General features: G+C 42.5%; 1 protein-coding gene across 1 annotated transcript in view; it reads left to right on the top strand.

The window, feature by feature from the left end:
- Positions 1-570: 570 nt before the first annotated feature.
- LRRK1 (leucine rich repeat kinase 1) overlaps positions 571-21,500 on the top strand; it is an 80,025-nt gene continuing 59,095 nt past the window's right edge. Inside the window, exons 1-3 of the mRNA XM_009289467.2 lie at positions 571-637; positions 20,055-20,218; positions 21,104-21,275. Of these exons, the coding sequence (XP_009287742.1) occupies positions 571-637; positions 20,055-20,218; positions 21,104-21,275 (403 nt within the window). The remainder of the gene's footprint in view (positions 638-20,054; positions 20,219-21,103; positions 21,276-21,500) is intronic.

Below are 21,500 nucleotides of genomic sequence, written 5' to 3'. Positions count from 1 at the left end.
CAAGAGCCACAGTCGTCTTTGTGGATGGGAAAGGTTTTGAGGTTGCATTTAGGATTTTTCCAGCTGCACTGCATGGTTTCAATGCTCTGCTTTTACACCAGCTTGTGGAGAATCTGAAACTGCAGCTGTGACCCCTGCCCACCCCCCAACACCCTCTGCCCAAAGACTGAGCGGCTTTGGTGGAGAAAAATTGGGAACATTATCTTTTCTATAGTAGAGACATTGTTAGTCTCCTCTGTTAATTCATGTTATGCTCTTAACAAAGCTATTAGGAAAATAATTGTATTTATATTTGCATGGGATGGTGAGTGCCTTTCTGCAAAGTAATATTTAGACAGCTGTGTTAGAGTGCAGAGGAATAAGCATCTTGCAATTTCTATACTAGAACGATTAATTTGGTTTACTATTTATTTTTAAACAGGGTAAATGATGTTTCTTCGGGAAGGTGCTTACTAGCAGTCGCTCTGCTCCTGCATTTACTTGATGGAGATCATTCAACTTTGACAACACTATTCAATTTTAAGTGCTGCAGAAAGTTTGTCTGTTGGATCTTCACAACTGCGACCCAGAATGTACTGGTGTGTGGGAACTGAGGAATCCGCTATTTGCAGAGAGAGCAACATGGATCCACAAAATGGTAAATAGGATCATTTCTTTTCTTTCCTGTTCAGATTGGGAGCGAAAGGTTTTAAGAGAACTCAGTAGCCAGCTGCCACTGAGTTTCGATGAAATTTAAATACATGAAAGATCTTTCAGTGATTTGAACCCTAATCTTTGAAAATCTACAGTATAGAACAAGAAATTTTACTTACAAGGAGAATGATGTTGAACTACTCAGGTGATAAGAATAGCATTCCTCTGAAGACCGATTTTCTCCAAAGGCCTATGGAATTAGTCAATATATGTATCACGTCTCACCAGTTCCTAAATACGTTTTACAAGATCTGTGCTTTTTCAGCGTGTGAATGCAAATATGTTCCCAGCCACTGATGCAGTGTGTATTCAGGGTATGAAAGCTGCTAAAATCAGAGCATCGTTTCTCAGGCTGAACAGATATTAACCTGCTCCAGTTTTACTGTCAGCTTTGATTCAGTGGCTTGCAGTGATTTATTGTTGGGCTAGATTAGAAGGTGTGCGTTTATGTAATGTAATAAATCCATAGGTAGAAATTTCTCTTTCAGAAGGGACATAAGCTTCAGGTTGCTTCCTGTTAATTTTTTTTCTGAACAGCCAAATTATTTTTGGATGATTTTTATTGCTGAAACCCTCAGCTCCTAGGCACTGCTGCATTTCTCTGAGTCAAAACCCAGTTACGTTTCTGCATCAAGAAATAGCCTTCTGGTTATTGTATAACGGTATTCCCCCCTTGCAACAAGCAGTTCATTAGGAGGCAGCATCTGCGTTTTAAGTGTGGGATGAAGGTGTGTTTGACGCTTTGTAGTGAGTAAGCAGGCTTCAGTAGAAGCTAATGTTTTTGCAGCCTTATTTTGGATTTTATCAGCAACTATGAAGCAAAACCTGATACTTTATTCAGAGGCTGCCTTATCTTGTCTGAAGACGTTTCTCACCAGCGTCACAGGGAGCTCTGGGAACTCTTTCCTTTCTCCGTATGTATTCTGCTTGTTCTGTGTTACTGATTTTTTTGTTGGTTTTTGGTTTTGTTAGTTAGCATTGTATCATTCTATAATAATCAGGTATTTGTTTATTGAATATTCTTAAAATTCTTAAATTCTGTCTTCCGAGTTTCTCTCTGGAAGAAATTATCTCCACTTGAATACTAAGCTATAAACCATGAGAAGAATTTTAATCTGCGCTAATGATTCGCAAGTGTTAAGAATTGCTAAATTTTTATTCTGCAATAGTAATTGACAAGTTTTTCTCACTGTTTAAAGATACAGTAAATAAACATATTAGTTTATGAGCAAATAAGGAAGTGAAAAGTGAAAAAGGTATATTTTCTACATTGTGAGTTCAGTTTTTCTTCTGAGAACTTTATTGCATGTTTCTGTTATGTAAATATATTCAGTTAAACTGGTTAACTGGAGGCATACAAATCTTAACTGGTGTAACTCTTCTGTACTTACATGTCTGGGTTATTTTTCTTGATAAACAGTTTTGGAAGACTGGCAAAGGGATCCTAGGAAAGCTTAAGATCCAGGACTGCCCTGGTGGATTTGCTCCTTATAAGCATACTGTACATGTTTAAACTCTTTTTTATTTCGGGATTGAGTTTTGCCAAGAATAATTGTCATTAGCTAGCTGGTCCACTCCCTAAGTTAGCTGGTCCTTGTTCTGCATTTGGATCCTGTTACACAGCTTGAACGCAGGAATGCAGTGACTCATTCAGACTCACATTTGAACCTACTGTTTACGCGCATTTATTAACAATCTAGATGCAGCCTCCTGCTTCCATTCAATGGGAACCACTGGGAAGTGGAGTGAGATCACAGATAATTTCTTTAACGCCAGTGACCTCATTAGTGCTCGCAAAGCTTGGAGTCTTTTTTTTTTCCGGCAGGAAGGACAGGCGTGTGGATGTGAGGGGTTTAACAAACAGCACGGTGGTGCTGTGGCTCCGCAACGGGTCACTTGGATCAGTGCGGTGTTACGGCCGGCACAGTGCTGGAAGCACCTTCCAGCGGGTACCAGGTGCACCCGGTGCCTTGATCATTTGAAAGCCTTTAACATTTTCAGGGCTTTTTTTCCTGATAGCTATACATTTGGCCAGGTCTTCATGTGGAGAATAGGTTCACAGGATCATTGACTGTAGTTAGCAAATGTAACATATGATGCAAGGACTTACCTTACTGCTCGTGTCTCCTCTGCTATTCCTCTTGGCTAAGGCAGTGATCTTGCCTGTATCCCAGCAGGATGCCCACTTACCCTGAGAGCAGGCAAGCTGTGTTTCAGGACTGGACCCTGTGTACCCTCCGGGGATGGTGCTGGGCTTGACTTGATGATGCCAGCCGAGCACTCGCTGGTCCACAGAGAGGATTTGTCACTGGAGTACAGAATAATGTCCCATTTCAGGTGCAGTCAGCATCTCCTTTGCCTCCTCAAACACTGCTTCCCCTCTCCTAGATCTGTTCATTTTGTCCTAATTAAAAGAAAGAAAGCAAGCAGAGATATGGGGGTGGCTGCAGTCTCTTATGAAGCACAGGTTTTGGGATTTTTTTAAACTTGGTTAAAGAGCTGTACATAATATAATGGAGGTGACATAGTATGAATCTTGTAGGAAATACAATGGAAGCCCGAAGATATCAGTGTGTGAATGCCTAGAACAGAATAGAGATTCATCTCCTTTCTACAGGCTGGTTGGTTTCTTTGAATCCTATGAAATTTTACAGCTAGGATGTAATTCTCATATGAGTTTCTAGAAGACAGTTCAGCAAACATGTAGGAAAGCAATCATTGTCTTCTAAAATGTAAGGGTTCTTTTGTTAAAGACCTTACCGCTCCCTTATTGAGAATTTTATTCCAAGTCGCAGAGCGTTCATATGCCACTTTTGTGTGTCTTGGAGGTAGAACTGGATTATCCTTCAAACGCACCAGAGGGTGTCTCTTCTCTCCTGCTAAATCTAGAAATGAGCATTGAAAAGGGGTGTTATGTTGTAATGTATATAATATTACATAATTAGGGACAACGATGCCAATGATGGTTGTTTGAAATTTTATAGTAGCTTTGAACCTTCACAACTTCTTTTGAGGCAAATCTGTTGTAAACTGGTGACTTTCAACTGTCCAGGGAAGCACAGATACACATGTGCAGTATGCCTAGAAAAGAGACCTAAATATTAAAATGAGGGAGCAAACAAGTAACCAGAATATAATGACCTGAGTTGGCATTTGGAGTGGACCAGAGGCTCTTAAAGCTGTGCTTCAGAAGTGCTGTGATGACCCTGCGGCTTACAGGGCTTTATATTTTATCAGAAAGAAGCTACCCACGATGGTAGTGACCTTTGCAACCCCATCTGGGCCGTGGCTCAGCTCAGTACTGACTCAGAGGGAAAGCTGCTGCCTGCACCGCTGCTTCCTGAATTGTAGAAAAGTCTCTAGTGCAAGTAAGAACAGCTTAACTGGAAGAGTTAAAGAGTCATTTTAACAAGAGGGACTGCTCAGGAGCTAGTGCAATTTTATATGGAAAGTTTCACAACGGATTGAATGGTGACAGCTTGAGGTTAGCTAATAGCAAATGAAACGGCTTATTGTCCTGGGACATCGCTTTGAGCATCCAGCGTTGCTCCACTGTTTGCATGAGGGCAGGACATTTGCAAATGTGGCCGAGGCCTTCATTGTAGGCTGGCACTTTGAGGAGGTGATGGGACTGTAGGTGGAAAATTTCGCAGACTCTGCCCTTGCTCTCCATTTTGTACTTACTGGATAACCCGAGCCTTCCAGGCTGTCAGTCTGGCAGTGTGAAATCCACTTAAAAAATAAAAGTCTACAAGGAAGAACCTGACTGCTTTATAGCAATAAAAGCAGGCAGAGCTCACTCACTACTGGGTGTGCATGTACATGGCCTCCAGATGAAATCTTTGCTGTCATTTCCTCATAGTTCTGCACAGTTTATTTTGTTACCATAAATGTGAAGGACAGGAACTTGCATTTGGTAGTGTGAATATCTTTGCTTATAAATCTTTCCTGCTGAATAGAGGAGGAAAGGAAGATCAGTGTTTGCAGCACCACTGTTATCACTTTGCTCCTTGTGAAATCCCCATGTAAGCTTTAAAATCTTTACGTCAGCTGTGTGCATGGGACTAGGGCCAGCAGCTGGGTCTTGGGGCACATTGACTTAGCCCCGTCTGTGGCACGTTGTGCTGTATAACAGGGAAAAAGTACTTGCACCCTCTGTCCTGCTTTTTCCATCCATGCAGTGGAGATAGTAACGTTACCTTGAGTCTGCTGAGACAGCGTGGTGGTGAGAAGGACAAGGACAGCATCTGGGAGGTGATCTGAGCAGAGCACTAGAGACCTACAAAGTGTGTTGGTTGCTTGAAGTTCTGTATAATCAGACTAAGTGAGCCTTGAAGGTTTTCTGTTTTTCTTCCTGCTCATTAAGCTGCGAGTTAATTTGTGTCCAAACAGCGAATTGAAAGTATTCCTACAAGCAAAAAAAAAGGCAAAAAATAAAACAGGTATCTTATGTGAGTGAGTCTTAACTGCATAATGCCCTGCAGAAGGAGAAGTAGGAAATGCTAGGCAGGAATAGGAAGTACACTAGTAAAGCAGTAATAGGCTTGTATTTTTAAACATATTTAAATACACACTTCATACAGAAGTGGTGCAATCTCACATGGGGCCAACAGCTAATGCGGAAGGTTGGTCTGCAGCAGAAAATGCATGTGGTTAAGCCTGCTGTCCTATGCAGACTGTAGCGCGGCCGCATGTTGCACCATCTCACTGAACTGAGCCTGGATTTCCAAAAAGGGCAATGAATGCCAGGGCATTTACAACTAGGTGCCGAATTTAAGACACTATGAACTGATTTTCAGAGTCTGGATACTAAGCAATGTTCTTCAGACATACCCTTAGAAGATGTCCTTTTTATTTTGAAACAGAGGCAGCCGGAAGAACCATTTGTCTTTGAAAATGTGTTCTTGTGCATGTGGAAAGTGGTAGTTTGGCTTGTGGATGCTGTGCCCCTCAGGAATTAAGGGAATATAAAGGAGCACTTAGGTCTTAGTAGTGGCAGGACCAGCTTTTTCCCAATAAATACCATCAAAGCCAGCCTACTCTCGAACTTGAGGGCTGTAGCAAGGAGGGCAGAGCTGCTGGGAGTGCCAGCGGTGTGGTGCAGACCTTGGGAAGCTAATTGAGCAGAGTCTCCAACCTGAGAGCCAGTTTGATTTACAGACAGTAGTAAAACACTGATCTTTTTCTGAGCCGTATCTGGCATTATCTGCTGCTATACAGCTTTATTTTTCCACCTTCCAGTTAAAATGTGTTGGTGGTGTACTACATTAAAATGTAACTTACGACAACTCTATCAAGAAGCCTAGAAAAAAACAAAGATAAGGTGGTAAGATAGTAAAGAAAATCCTTGGCCCTTAGAACCTGTACACAGGGACTCCTTAACAACATTGCTAATGTGTGATTATAAGGTAGCTCTCAGGTGAGGGTTGACACTGTGGTCATAGTCAGAGCCGTTGTCCTCTGTTTCACTGTTTCAGTAAGAAAAAGCAATTGATAGTGTTCACACCGAGTCAGTCTTTACCAGGCCTGTAATTGATTTACTATTTTCTCAGTGATGTTGCAGGCGATTTTAAACTTGCATTAAAGAAAGTGCTATGAATTTATGTTTTTTATCCTCTCCAAAGCCTATGGGGGCCTTATCCAAAACCCATTAAAGTCTTTGCACTGACATAACAGGCTTGGGATCAGATCTTCAGGGATCCTTAGAGCATTAAGTCTGCGGTTTGTTTGTTTTTCATTTCTCTGATCGATAAAGGGGCTGCCAGGGCTCTGCTTGGCAGAAGGCAGCTAACTGGGAAGAAATGTTTGCATTGCAGATGAGAGTGTGGAGTATGAATTTTATACCATTCAGCTCCCAGTCTGCTGTATAGGTGAAGTCTGTCCCTTAATAGGTTCCGTCTCAGATTTTACATTGTTAGTCTGTATTTAATTCCTTTCCTTAATCCAGGTCTGTACGCTCATTAGTGGGTCAGCAATTGCTTATTTGCATGATTATGTATCACCACAGCGCAGCCCTTTTATGTAAGCTGCTGATAGTTTCACAACAGAAGTGTGTCCATGCTTTGAATCTGTGCCTTGCTCTTACTTAAAGGGAGGACTTATAAAAGAAGTCTTTAAGTATTAGGGAAGGCCCTCAACATTCAAAAAGCTCTCTTGCAGTCAGAGGGGCTGTGGGGGTCGGCAGCTTCTGGTTTAAAAAAAAAGTGTGCTTTCAGAAACGACAAACTGCCCTGAAAACATGTACAGCTACATGCAGGCAAACTCGGTGAGCCTGATGGTGAATCTGAAATGGAGTCAGCAAGGACATATTCAGACCATGTTAAAATATGACAGTAGAAAAAGATTCCCATTGGACAATAGCAAAGTTGATGTAGTAAAATCTCGGGGATTATCCTGCAGTTTTTGCAAATACCCAATCCCTCCCAGTATGATGATTAGCCACCCTATGCATGTTGGAAGAGAGGGTGAAACCCAGTGTTGTCATTGTAGATTATGTATTTTTTGCAGGGACATGTGTACCTGCTGGTGAAGGTGCCTAGACATCCTTCCCTAGCCTGAGCTCTCCTGGCACGGGTACTCGTGGTGGTGGGATGTGTTGCTCTGGACAGGTTGGCAGGACTTGGGGTCTGCCACGGAGCTGCACAGAGCAGTGGGAAACCTGGTGCAGGTCCTCTCTTTTTTGGCTCTCCCTCTCTCTGTAGTGAGCTTCAGGAACTCCTCGGCCACAAAGACAAGCCCCATGTTGTGTCACCCAAGGGTGAGGGAAAGGGCCAGTCTGCTACAGAAAGGGCGGGAGGAAGGTGAAGGGTGAAAGGAGCAGGAACCTGGGGTTGGGAGCTGGAGGAGCAGCTTAATTTCGTTTCTAATAGTCAATACGTGGCTCCCAAGCATAAAGGTTGGCATTTTGGAATATGCTGGGGAAAGCTCAGTCCCAGGCTGTCCACAACTCCTTTTCTGTGCATAGTTGAAAATCATGGAAAAATAACGAACCAAAGCAGTGATTCAAACAAGAAGTCTGGATAAATTTAGCTCAAATATTCTTGGTATGTTTGTGGTCGCTGTGGAAATTACATCACTGCTTGCTTTAATGATCAGAATACCGCTTGGAAAACTGGCATGGCTACCCGAGAAGAGGTCAGAATGAAATCTTTTAAAAGCCTGTATGTCTTTGGAATCGCTACACCTGCAGTTAGTTGATTTTGGGATTATTTGTTTTATTCCCATCTTGGTTAAGGAGTATTTTGACTAGAGGTTATTGCTGCTTAATTGAAAAGCCACAAGGTTTAGAGCTGATACATTCTGCAGCATGATTATCTACTTCACATAAAAATTCTGTCTGGGGAGTAAGATTCAAAAAGAGTGCTGGTAATTGCTGAAGACAAGACCTCCTCCAGAATCTGCCTGTATGTCTTTCTGTCTTGCACATCAAAGAGCCTTTGAAAATGCTTTTATTTTTGCATCAAACAGGAACTTTTTTTTTTTTTTGTAACACTAATGGACAAGATCCCCTTTCAGATCTCACATGTAGCTTGAAAAACAAAAAAGTCTAGCTCCTTAAGTGGGCTTGTAATCATGGTCACAATTCTCTGATGTTTTGCAACTTGGGCATTTCACACGATGGCAGGGTGGGAATAAAAGCTATCAAATCAAAGTCATTCGCATGGATTGGACCAGGTTCTCAGATGCAACAGATCAGAATTCATCATAGGTTGGTGGGAAGGGGATGAAACGTGCCTTGCCTAATTTTGCCTTCTCTACCTTGGAGCAGCCATCTAAAAACGCTGTGGGTTGCAGTGGGTTCACAGCATATACCTTTGAACATAGCATCCTCCCAGGCAGGGTCCTTCTCCTCCCTCCACTGAAATGAATGCTGATATTCCCAGACATCAGGAAGACAAAAGGGAAATATCTCCCCATTCCCCTTCTCTGCAAATGCAGGCACTTCTGCCCGTTGTAGGTTTTGTCACAGGTGAGGGAAGGTTTTATTTTTTTTGGTAGTCCCCATTAAAGCTTTGGCAGCACATCACTATGCAGCCTGATTCAGGACCAGCACTGTCTTGGCCAACAGAAGAGGTCTTTTCATCAGGCTTTTTCTTCTGCTCCAGACACAGCTGTTAAGGTAATCTTCCCTCTGAGATATTGTGTCCTGGAAACGCGCATCTCGGAGGATCTGCTCCTACTCGCATGGAAGCTGGTGGAAGTGCTCACATTGACTTCAGTAGAAGCTGGAGTGGAGCCTCGCTTTGTCCACTGTTTTGTTTTTTTTTTCTTTTCCAGACTGTCATATTCATCTCTTTCCTCTGATGCTCTTCCCAGCTCTGCACTTCCCTTGGCTCTGCTGTTGCCAAATTGCCTGTTCAACTCTTTTGATGCCAACCATATCCAATATCTTGATTGCATTTTCTTTTCCTCTGCATGCAAGACTTTTACCTAAACTAATCTAGAGTTGTTGTTGTCTTGGTGATAAATGAGAAGTGAGGATAGCAAAGAGTGAGGTATTTTATTAGGCTAGCAGACACAGTTAAAGCAGCACATTGAAGTGTGTCTAACGTACTAAGCTTGGATTTTGCTGTGTGGGGTGTTTATCCCCTCTTGAAAGGCTTCTTCCCTTAGATGTGTCTGCTTTTTCCCAGACCTATCAGTTTGTTTAATAAAAGATATTCTCTCTTTCTACAAACTTCCCTCAAAGTAGCCAGTGAAGCTGTTATTGTCTCATGTGTTACAACTGTTAGTGCTTGGTAGCTGGGTTAACTTCTGTGCATGCATAACGTGGGAACACAGGCTGTAGGACTGGCAGGTGTGTGTGGGTCAGTGTCCTGGTGTCACACTCCTAAACCTTACGCAAGGCCTGTTTTAAGCGAGTTGACTTGTCTGTTGCTTCTGCTTTTTCTAGAAGACTGTTCCAAAGCCTCATTTCTCCAATGTTTTAAATTTCTAATTGGCAGCCAAAATGTATTCATACCCTGTACATAAATAGCTCTTCTCCTTCCCTGGTGTCTCCCTCTGGATGTATTTATAGACAGTACTACCATCCCCGTTCAGCCTTCATTTTTCCAGGCTCAACAAGCCAAGCTCTTTTCATCTGTAGTCTCGTAATTAGACTGTCCATTTCTTTGGTTCGTCTTCTCCACCTCTTCCAGATTGTCTTAATCTTCCTTGAACATGATAAACTGGAGTTGTGCAAGGTATTTTACATACCTTTTTAATGTTGCTTTCCCTTTTTTCCTCCTCTCTGGCCAGCCTTTCCAAAATCTTCATTTGTCCAGGTTCTATAAGAGACCTGCTGTGGTGCTCTTTAGGGAAGGGAGGAGGGACACTGGTGGCCATGCAGGTGACAGCAGATACCCAGGACCCCTGCCATGTGATGGAGGGATGGAGAACTGGGCTTGCTGCTGTGGCCCAGGGGGACCTGATGGAGCAGCTATGAGCTTCATCCTACCATCACCTTTCTTTGAAAGCCCCACTGGGGCTTGTCTTTCACAGTAGCATCTGTGGAGTTTCATGGGGCTGGAGAGACAGATGTTGGCACTTCTGTGGTATTATTTTTGACCAGCAGTTGGGTTGGTTGTAAATGGGTTATGTAAAAATGGGTTAAATGTAAATTTGGAGTGTTGTAAATGGGTTTTTCATTTAGGAGGGTATTTACATGTGTTATTAAAGTGAAACATAAGTTTAGGAGCTTCTTTTTTCAACTCAGACAAGCTGTGGAATCGCTGGATGTGTCTTTCGTGGAGCCAGTAGAGGACTCAGACTCGGAAGAGGCCTGAGCAGAGACCTTGGGCCCGTCCTCCCCTCACACGCACACAGGGAGTCCCTCCCTGAACTCTTCCAGACGTAGTCTCTCACAGCTGGGGCTAAAAGTGTTTGCTTCTTTTTAAAGCTAACTTTAAATATATGTCTAAGGAGGACGTAGCAGGAGAGGGCTGGCCATGACTTGGTGCTTCCCCAATGTGAATAATTAATGACTTTTTTTTTTTTTAGAAGAATGTTGAGCAAATTATTTCTTTGAAGGAGAGAAAACATTGATGCATGGGATTTTTTCCCTTCTGATGAAAGCTTGAACATTAGGGAAAAGGAAAAGTTTCAAAAGAAACCAAAGTTAGCAATGAAATTTTATTTTACAAAGTTTTAAATGAAATCCAATCTTGGTTTGGTTTCATGGCTGTAATACTTGATTCAGATGGACAGGAATGGTCTCACTAGAGACACCTTTCATCATTTAATAATCTTCTCTTTCCAGCCATGCCTGGAAACGAACATGAAGAAAATCCAAAAGCATAGTCCTACTTCTGCATGCTTAATGTATATCTTCCAATTTAAAATTTGGAAAGCAAGAGTGGCATAGCTGGCCTTGCATGCAAAAGCACATTTCTGAATGATTCAAGCTGTAGGATTGGAACCAAATCACTGAGGCCAAAAGACAAAAATAGAAACTTTCACTTAGAGCTGAGTCATTTGTATTTTCAACATGGCAATAGGCTCTCTGGCCATTTGGAGCTTTCTTGGTTTCCTCAATTTCTTTCCCTTGGGGGTGGAAATTAGCGCCATCATTATTTTCTGTGGTCTTTGCTGATCCTTTGCACCCCAAAGAGGGCAGTATGGGAGGGATGCGGGACATCCCCCTTCACTGCGAGAGCCAGCCTTTGCCCTGTGCTTGCCAGAGGTCAGCCCCGTCCCATTCCTTCCCTGTCCAAAGGCTAGTAGTGTGTCTACCAGGGATGATGGTACCTTCATGAAACAAGCTGTCCACTGAGAAATGTGTTGTGGGCAGTGATGCTCTGAGTGCTCCTGCATTTCGAAAGGGACAAACATGTGCACATGAAGCTGCTTAGGCCTGACACGTGTACTTAGGGGAGAGAGTAAAACCATCATTGTCATCAACAATGGCCTAGCTGGTCATGCTGGTAAGCTGGGGGTGGCAGGGTTAGCGAAGGGCTGCCTGCTTGTGTTCAGTACCCAGCTGCTTGGTGAAAAGTCGGAAGGAGAAGAGAGAGGAGGAGGAGGAGGCAGCAGTCCCATGTTTGCTGTTGGCTGCTGCCATTCGTTCGGTATGTGGAGGTTGTCTTGGTGTTATCTATTGCAGCTAAGGAAGCTTTATAAACAGAGAGGGTGAAACTAAAGGTGGGCTGTGGAGCAATGGGAGCCGTGCGTGCTGGTATGCACGGCTGGATGGGGATTTGTGTAGGGTTTATCAGTACACAAGAGGCTGGCTGCAGCCCCCAGAGCCCAGGTGGGAGGAAGGGGTGCCCAGTCACGGTGCTGATGAGCTGCCTCTGCTCTGACTCTGTGGTGAGAATCACAGTCCTGCTGCCCCTCTTCCATCAGGTATAGCCCAGGGCAGCAGAAGCGGTGCATGCACTTAAAAAACAACCAGTGGGGAGCATCATGTCAAAGGTAGAGCTGTCCTCTTGCAGAGTGCAAGAGAAGAGGCATGTCCCAGGCCATCGCATGTAGTAGCCCTTGTTCCTTTTCCCTGGATAGCAGCAGGTATCATTAGTGACCCCAAAGCTATCTTGCGCTTTCCAATGTGATTTGCACGCTGACATGATGGGTTTGCTCTGACAGCTATTCCAGTGGGCTGGATGGGGATTTGTGTAGGGTTTATCAGTACACAAGAGGCTGGCTGCAGCCCCCAGAGCCCAGGTGGGAGGAAGGGGTGCCCAGTCACGGTGCTGATGAGCTGCCTCTGCTCTGACTCTGTGGTGAGAATCACAGTCCTGCTGCCCCTCTTCCATCAGGTATAGCCCAGGGCAGCAGAAGCGGTGCATGCACTTAAAAAACAACCAGTGGGGAGCATCATGTCAAAGGTAGAGCTGTCCTCTTGCAGAGTGCAAGAGAAGAGGCATGTCCCAGGCCATCGCATGTAGTAGCCCTTGTTCCTTTTCCCTGGATAGCAGCAGGTATCATTAGTGACCCCAAAGCTATCTTGCGCTTTCCAATGTGATTTGCACGCTGACATGATGGGTTTGCTCTGACAGCCATATTCCAGTGTGTAATTCTTTGTGCTTTCTCTAACCTCATCGCCTTGTAATGGCTTTGCGTAGCCTCTTTTGTACTTCAGCGAAGTAAAAATAACCAGCTCGGTTTCATTTTAACTTCTTGGACAATACAAATAATTTCGAGTCCCGGCCATCTGGGAAGTGCACACACAAATGCAGGAGCCTGCTCAGGTCTGGTAGAGCTTTTCAGCCCTGGCTCAGTGCTGGCTCTGGCAGACAGACAGACAGCTTCACACAGCCATTCAGGCATCTGTGATACTGCCCACTTAAAGACCGCTGAGTCTCAGTGTTACTAGTATTTGAGGCTTTTCTGTCCCCTGTTCCCCCATTATCCTGGATGATTGAGAAACAATTGTGTAAGTGTGGTGCTAAAGCCTTTGGAGGCGTCTGTTTTTCATAATTCAGTTCTGGAGCCCCTTAAAAAGGCAGGAGTCCAGAGCATTTTTCCATCCGGGACTTAATATTTTCCTTTCAGGTTTGCATTAGCAAATGCTTTTTTCCTTGCAGGTTAAGAGTGTTTCTAAATAGAAAATTTCCAATGGCTCTGGTGATAATTGGTCACTTTGTGTGGCTGTACTTAAAATTGTCAGCATGCCCTTTACAAGATCCTGTATGCTTGCTGGAAAATGTTTAATGCAGATCAGCACTTTGCGTGCATGGTACTGGCATGTAAACAATTAAAAAATAATTCCAGATTATGCAATAATAGTGAAAAAGATCCCTTCAGTACTGGATTTTTGTCTTTGAAGCATTCTTCTGTGTTTCAGATCTGGTCTTTTGTAGGGTTATAAGTTCCCTTTTGGGGCAGTGAGCATTGATTATAAGCTATGTTGTAGATGCAGTTGTCTTTTGTACTCAATACATCATCTTTTCCACTGCCTTTGTAGGCAGATCTTAGTGTAGAGCCACTCCTTTAATTAGCTGAAATAATGGATGTTTGGGTGAAATGGAACCACAAAAAATAGGCAGAAAAAGTTGTGAAGGGTTCCCACTGTCCTGAGAATCTGGCATGTCTCACTTGTTGTGAAGAGATATTAATCAGGGTCAGAGGGCCATGGCCCAATTCTGGTGCAGTCTCTCCAGTGGGGATGCAGAATTTCCCAGATAAACCATCTTGTTATCTCTTGGTTGGATTTACCATAACTTTCTCTCCTTGTCTTCTCACGGGGAGGTTTATAAGTGGTTCTGACCATTTTTGAATCCTGCTGGGGACATTTTATAGCAGAATTGGTTGGGCCATAGGTATTTTGCCTAAATCTGAGAACAAGGTGAAGTAGATCATAGGCTTCTTGCTGCAGGACCCTCCTTTGCATGGTTCTGGGCCAGGTCCTGGCTATGGGGCCACTTGGGCTGAGTGCATGTGGGCAGGCAGGGGGAACAACTTACCTCCTGGGAACAGACCTTGGTCCATGACTGTATCTTTTAAGAAATGACTGATTGAAATAAATGAATGAAACCTTTTAACTTTTTTAAACAACAAATGAAACCCTGTTTTGAAGTGTCATCTAATTAGAGAAGGAACACAAAAGGTATCTTTGTTTCATAAAGCATTTTTACTGACTTGGGCTGATTTAAAAATTTATATTTTTTTGATTAAAGAACGCAGGGTTTTGTTTGTTCTTCCTGGTTTGGGATGAGAATTATTTTTCAGTATCTCAAAGATTTCCAGAGGATTGAAAAATTCTTCTTACCTATCTAAGTGGAAAGTGCAATGTAGGACAGATCCATCATCCTTTGAAATCACTGGGGGCTCCCCGTTGGCTGTTGTTTGGTTTATTAGTCTGAAGTTTTTAAAAGCAACAGAAGATACATGAGTCTGTTACAGAGACTCAGAAATAACATAGCTTTCCGTTAATTTTGCAAACCAGCCTGCCAAAGCTTCCGTAGAGTAGTATTGAAAAATGTTCAGCAACACTTGTGAGTTTTTAAGAGTTTGGGAGGGTTGGCTTTAAATATTTAGCACATTTTAAACCTTATCTCTGTCCCATTTTTTATTTGCTCTGTGGCAGCCCTCAAAAGTCAAAATGGCAAAAGATTAAGCTGGTAAAGGTTAGCTGTAGCCATCTGGTGCTGTTGAGGAATTAATGTCTGAGCTCAGCCCGGAGAGGCAGCCTCCCTGCCCACCCCCATCCCCAGATCCTCTCTGAACCAGAGGCTTGGATTTCGCTGTAATGGGACATGGAGATGAAAATAACTGTCAAGGCTAAAATGTAGTAGTTAATTCAGACAAAGAAGCAGCCGGCCAGCCAAAAGACATTACATCCAGTGGCCGCTGTAAGAGCTGCTTGTGCTGAAGCAGAGGTGGGTGGCTAACAGTCCAAGGAATTAATAGCTTAATTGAGCATCGCTAAATGGGATGCTGTGTTAAAGTCATCATCTTGATTTGCTCCTGTCTCTGGAATACCTGCACACATTATGACAAGGTCAGTAGCAGTTTTAGTTTTATTATTGTTGTAATTCTGTTTTGGAGTAAGTTAGCTTCCTGCCCTATTTTATCCTGTGTTCAACATCTCATTTGTATCTTTCTCTGCTAAATAAAAATATACTAGTTAGTTGCCAAAGAACTGCCTTATCGAAGGGACTAATGTAGCATTTACAAACCCTGTGAGGTTATGTGTCAGAGACAGGAATGCAGTGATTTGGGGCATAAAGATAATAATCATCTATACAGTGTGCTGTTTTGTTATGCAGCCGTTTGTTGATTCACAGCATTGACCTGCAAACCCTCAGCTTTTTGCTGATAATGCCATACTGTCAATTTAGAAATTTTAGATTTTTTTTCTTCACCTGCTGTAATAACAAGGCCTGAGACAGGGTGTAACTACATATATCTCTGAAATTCTCATGGTACCCTTTATTATTAAGACGACTTATTTTTGTTTTGTTTCTCTGAGCTGGGACAGCAGTCTGTGGCACTTTAAAATTTATACTCTTGTAACCTTTGAATGGCAATAAAATAAAACTGCTTTTTTATTCATTACCGCTGTTTCCATTGGAATATTTTTTAAAAGAAAATTAGTCTTTTGTAAAAGGCTGTTACTGCAAAGCCAAGCTTAAAGTCTACTTCCGAAGTATAAAACATTGAGATCAAGAGTGGGAAATATTTCCAAAGTTAGTTGCTTTGATACAAGCTGTTAAGTTGTGTGAGGAATAGATGAAGGATGCGTTTTTAACATCAGCAAATGCCTCCTGTTTTCCCCTTACAAACAGCACTTGGTTTGCTTACAGTCATTAGAAAGCAAGTAAAGAAAAGAAGCCGTGGGTCTACGGAGAAGTTAAATAAAGATGATGCAGAGATGATCTGAATGATAGGGAGTAAACCCCATGACCTTATTTTCATTGACATTCAAATGTATTAGAGAAATGAACCCACACCATACCACCTCAGTTAAAATTTATCTGTTTTCCTGCTGAAAGCTCAGAAGAGGGGTGCTGAGTTGGGGCAGTGGTTTTAGAGGAACCTGTGCCAACACAGGAACTCTGTCCCAGATCTGTGTGCCATAAAGCAAAAACTAAAGGAAGTCGGAATGGGTGCATAAGAACTTCTGGAGTTTCTGGTAGCCTCTTATTATAAGAATATCCAAGAAGTACAGATAGAATATCATAACTTGCTATGCTGTTTTGCGTATAGCAATGTGCATTGTCAAACAGTAATGTAGACCCTATTGTGCAAAGTCAGAAGCCAGTTCCTAAATCTGTGCAATCTAAGAATTAAAAGCACTTTGTTACATCCAGGCTTAAATGCTCAGCATGTTGCATGATCAAGTCCAAAAATAGAGGTTCAATATTATTCAACTTCAGTATTGCTCTTATATCTTGTCGTTCAAGGCTTTATGCAAGTGAGGTGACCCTATTATGAAAGCCATGAAGAGCTCAGGTAAAGAGCACGAGATTTGTAGGGTTAAAACCATAGGCAGAATTTCTTTGGATTTCGGCCCAGATTTTTGCTAAAAATGGCTGATGCGTGTATTGGCAAAACTTTATTCCCAGCCTACATGAATGCCAGTATGATGATAGTTCAGTCATGCCTCTTGTAGAAATAAAACAGTCTTTAGTCAGTAGAATGTAATTTTCCTCAATTTTTTTTTTCCTACTGGTGAGTATAAATTAAGCTTATAAAACATACTGCTTCTTATTTTCCATTTGTATTTCAGAAGTCAATACATCATTTACTAAGTCACCGGGAAGTCTTCTGTGAATTGGGTAATTTGTTTGGTGAGATGCTTAGCTTTGCAATGGATGGCTTCTTTGTTTTTTGGGAACTTAGGAATGTATGGCCCACCTTCTCTCATTTAACCTTTGAAAGCTCAAGTTAACTTTGACAGAATCATGAGTACAGCTGTTGGTTGAGGGTGAGCTTTCTTATCACACTGTTTCTCACAAGTTTTGCTCTTTTCAGGCTTGTAGTTCAGTTGCAAGGTCTTTTTTTGCTAAAGACCTTTGGCAGCTTTTTTCCTCAGGTCTTAGGCAGGAGGTCAATTTACTCTGCAGAATACAATCATAGAAAGAAGTTTTGATGACAGTTACATAAGAAACTTGAATGATGAGCAGCATTATCTTTCTGCCAAGAATATTTAAATATAAATATATTGGTTTCAAACAGTAGAATTACCCAGATTTCTTAAATTCAGTGAAGCTTTTACTGACTTCTACCTGATGGATGTTCAGATGTTCAAAACTGGGCGGTTTTGGTTAGATCAATAAAAATTTGCCTAAGACAAGACTAAAATTGAGTTTAAGGACTAAAATGAATATCCCGAAGACTCTGATTAAACTGCCAGCTAACTCTGGGAGCATGTAAACTCCATGAAGCCAGCCGTTTGTGACCTTCCCATGCCTGGAGTGCCCAGAAGTCTACGCCTGATGCAGATGAGTAGACTGCGATGGTTGATGGCCAGCCCAAGTTCTCCAAACAGTGGTGATGGTAGCGGTGGTTGTAACTAAGCCATTACACTACAAAGGACTTAAATTTTGAGGGGACCAAAAATGTAAGAGGAAGCATGACACATTAGCCAAGTAGTTTCATGAAGTAGTCATTCAGTAAAAGACAGAAGCTGTCTTGGGATTAGGGTCTAGCTTGGGGAGTTCCTTCTTCCCTCAGTTACATTGTGGTCCTTCTTGTGCTCCCTGGCCAACTGATTTGGTAGTCCTCACTGCATGGTTGGGCAGTTACATTAGGAGAGGTGGAAAATGCTCCTGTAAGGAGAGCTCTGGTGTGCAGGGTGCACGAGGGGTTGGCTGGAGACCTCTCTAATAGATGAAGAAGTTACACTGGAATCTCTCAGATCCCGAATGAATCTCTGACTTTGAGATACTTGTACCTCCATCTTCCCTGGCCATGATTTAAAAAGAAAGATGGCCCTGCTCAATTCTTTGGCAGAAAGGATGTGCCTTTACATGTGGAATTGGCTGCAGATGAGGGTCTTGAGTGATAGTCCCCAAAATCAGGATTGAGGCTGGAAGGAAGTAAAATTTGTCCCTCCTCTCAGCATTTTTTTAGGAACCAGATTAAAGTTGCTGTGCTCTGTCAGCGCCGATTTGCAGGGCTTCCTGCTCAGCTTTCCAGCTGTTTTGTATCTCCGATGTGAGACATTTTTTCCTCCAAGGGGAATTCCAGTGCTTCTCTCTAGGTTCAGGATTTCATCACAGGGCGCCGAGTGTGGGGAGGCTGCATGTTCCGGTAACTGCAGTGTTTGCTTGGATCCATACTTCTTGATTTTACTTAGTCCAGTTCTGAGTTGTTTAGACTGGAGAACTGTTTTGCTTCAAAGTTCTCTCTTCTGTCACCCTTTAAACAGTTACTTGTGTAAGAATCATTTGCATTTCCTACCTAGGTGTCCATTAAAAAGAGAATTAAATCATATGCAATATCCTTAGAGATCCCTTACAGGTGTGTGGTCTGCTCTAAAAGACTGGACCAAATGCTGGATGAATTTCTTTTCCCATGTACCGCCTAAAACTACAGAATTATGAAGGCACTGCACCTATTAACATGAACTCTTGAGATGCTGTTTATTATGCTGTAATTTAAACCACATTCATCTGCCTTGATTTCTGCTGCTTGTCCTTCATATGTTCTGCATTATCTGAGAAAGGTTATTGGTGTGGGCACATTTTCAATGGCACGAATCTCTGGAGCCGTCTCCGATGTCTGAGTGATTTGAGCATCATTTAAATAATTGATGAGAAGTGGTAGTCAGAATCTATTGGTGACTCAGACTGCATTATTCAAAGATATTTACTGACAGTATAGATCGGTCCAAATTTACTTATTTTTCCAAGCTGCATTAAACTAGGCCCTGCATGACATATGTGTCTAAAAAAAAAAAACAAACCTTCTTAACATATGTGAAAATCTGTGGGCTTAAGGGCTTTATTTAACCAGTTGCAAATAAGCAGTAATAATTAATAATGTTTTAGCAGGAAAAAGTGAGTATGAAATGGTCTCTTTTCAAGTGAAAAGTGCTTCTTTTCTTTGTCTTGCATGTTATTCAGTAGTGGACCTGAACGTCATACTCGCAATTCAGTGACTTTCCTGCAGCTTTCCCTGTGGTGGTAGTGGGGTGGGTGGGTGGGTGTGAGACTTGAGACTCTTTGTTAGCCACCCATCGCAAGCATCTTCTCTAGTGGTTTGCAGCTTTTAATCTTTGGCATGTAAAAACTCTTCTGGCTTCTAATGGCATTTAAAAAAAAAAAGTCTAGCCTAGGAGACCTTCCAGGATTGGTCAGGGTGACACTGGGCATCTTGCATAATCTCCTTTTACTCTGTTTTCCCAGAGTAAAAGTATTCCCAGATTCTTTTCTTTCGCATTCATTGAGGTGTATAAAGCTCTGGTTGAAAGTGTTGGAGAAGTACAGTGGGGTTTTATTAGACTGTTGTCAGGAGGTGAATGAAGAGTGACCGAAGCAAGGCTAATAATACCAGAATGGCTTTGCAGGTTCTGCAGACTCCTCGCTCCTTCAGAAGTACTGCAGGTGCCAATCTCATGTAAGCCCTTCTCTTCCCTAGTTCCTGCAGCAGGAGATGGAATGTGGCAGGCTGCTGCAGAGCATACGTGTCTCTGTGTGTGTGTGAGCTTTCACACTGTCCTTTGGAAACCACCTCTGGGAGCAATTGGGGAACTCGCTGTCCCTTTTAGTTTCATGTCTCTATTGGAAAGTACTTTAACGTATTATCACGTTCTTTTATCAGGCAACTGAGTGTTGAGGTTTTTTCCTCTTTTTTTTAACTGTGTGCCGTAACTATTCCACTGAAAATAATTCACCCCCTTTTTTTGTTGCCAGGATGCATTGACGTTGTAGCTGTGCACAAGTAATGAACAGGTACTTCTTCCTGACCCCTCTTTTCTATTTTTACTGCAGGAACTGTGGACATGGGTGGCAAACAGTCCACAGTCGGCGAAGTCTCCATAATTCAGACACCTGTGACAGAAAGCATTCAGGATGCTTACAAAGCTGGAGACACCAGTAAGGCTCAAGAGTTGATTAAGTTGTCATGTGAGGAGACTGCACTGCAAGTGGAAAAGGTAGGATTAGGTTACTACTCTTTCTCAAATTTTATTGGGAAAGAAACCAAAATGCCAAGCTGCTTTCTTCTGTCGTTTCTTACGCAGAAAATCCATTCAGTTATATATGTTATGCTGGTGCTGCAGGGTCCCAGACATGGCTGGTTGTGTGGGGCACTTTAGGGACATATGCTCAGGGACAGTATTTGCCCTTGAAAACACTGATCAGAAGGATGAGACAGACCACAGGAACAGCGTATGTAGGAACAGGAGGCTGTGCGAGGAGGGGTGCTGGTGTTGTGGTTGCTAAAACAGGGAAATAGACTTTTCCCCATAAAAAGGAAGCAGTTTATAGACTTAGAAAAAAAATTTATTCCCCCATCAGTACAAAGATGGTTAATGGCCCGCTGGGAAGATTTTGCTGCTTGTGTTTGGAACTATATCCTGTGTGCCAGCTTCTGCACTGCGCTGCCTTCAGAGCCCTCATTTTGAGCCTGCTCTTTGCACAGAGCTTATCTCAGTGTTTTGGGAGAGTACCTGCATGCCAAGTCCAGGCATATTGGCCATCTCCAAAACTGGAAATATTACACCTTGTAGCAGAGCTGTGCAAATACTTTTTCTCTTGGTCCCTGAAAAATGGTTTTACACTCACCATGCTGTGTCTTGGGCACTTTTGTGGTAAAGCCATACAAAAAACTATAAAGCAAAACCCAACAAAGTAATATAATTAATATATCAACAGCAATGATTATAATGGCTACTAGTGTTTATGACATTCTCAGTTAATCACAGTGACAATGAGTATGCATTTGCATGGACACAAATAAATACGTGGCTCTAGGAATGCTCTCTTTCTCTGCCCGCTCCCTTTATAGAGAGTTTATTTTGCTGTGTTTTCTTTACCAGTGCCAGCTTTTAGGTATTGCAGCAGCATATGGAGATCTTCAGGCGGTGAGGTATTTACTGAAGGAAGCATTAGTGGTGTTACCAACAGAACCTAATGATGACAATGCGGCTGTGGTGGCTGCATATTTTGGACATAAGGATGTTGTGAAAGAGCTGCTGGATTCCTTGCATGGTAAGCCTATTGGGTTGTGCCTTTCCTCAAGCTTTTCGGTAGCTGTGTGCTATAGCTTCAATCAGGCATTTATTTATTTTTTTCACATCCCTTGAAAGGGGAGGGACATAGTCATGGGAAAGTGCGTGGAGAGATCTAATCTCTGCTGTGTTTGAAGAAAACTTCCCCCATGGGGGAAAAACACATGCATAAAAATATTCCATGTTTGCAAATTGGAAGTGGAGG

The sequence above is a fragment of the Aptenodytes forsteri genome, unplaced genomic scaffold, assembly GCF_000699145.1.
Source record: "Aptenodytes forsteri isolate BGI_AS27 unplaced genomic scaffold, ASM69914v1 Scaffold605, whole genome shotgun sequence".
Lineage (NCBI taxonomy): Eukaryota > Metazoa > Chordata > Aves > Sphenisciformes > Spheniscidae > Aptenodytes > Aptenodytes forsteri.
The sequence above is the reverse complement of the archived record's forward strand: the minus strand, read 5'-3'. Positions and strand labels throughout refer to the sequence as shown.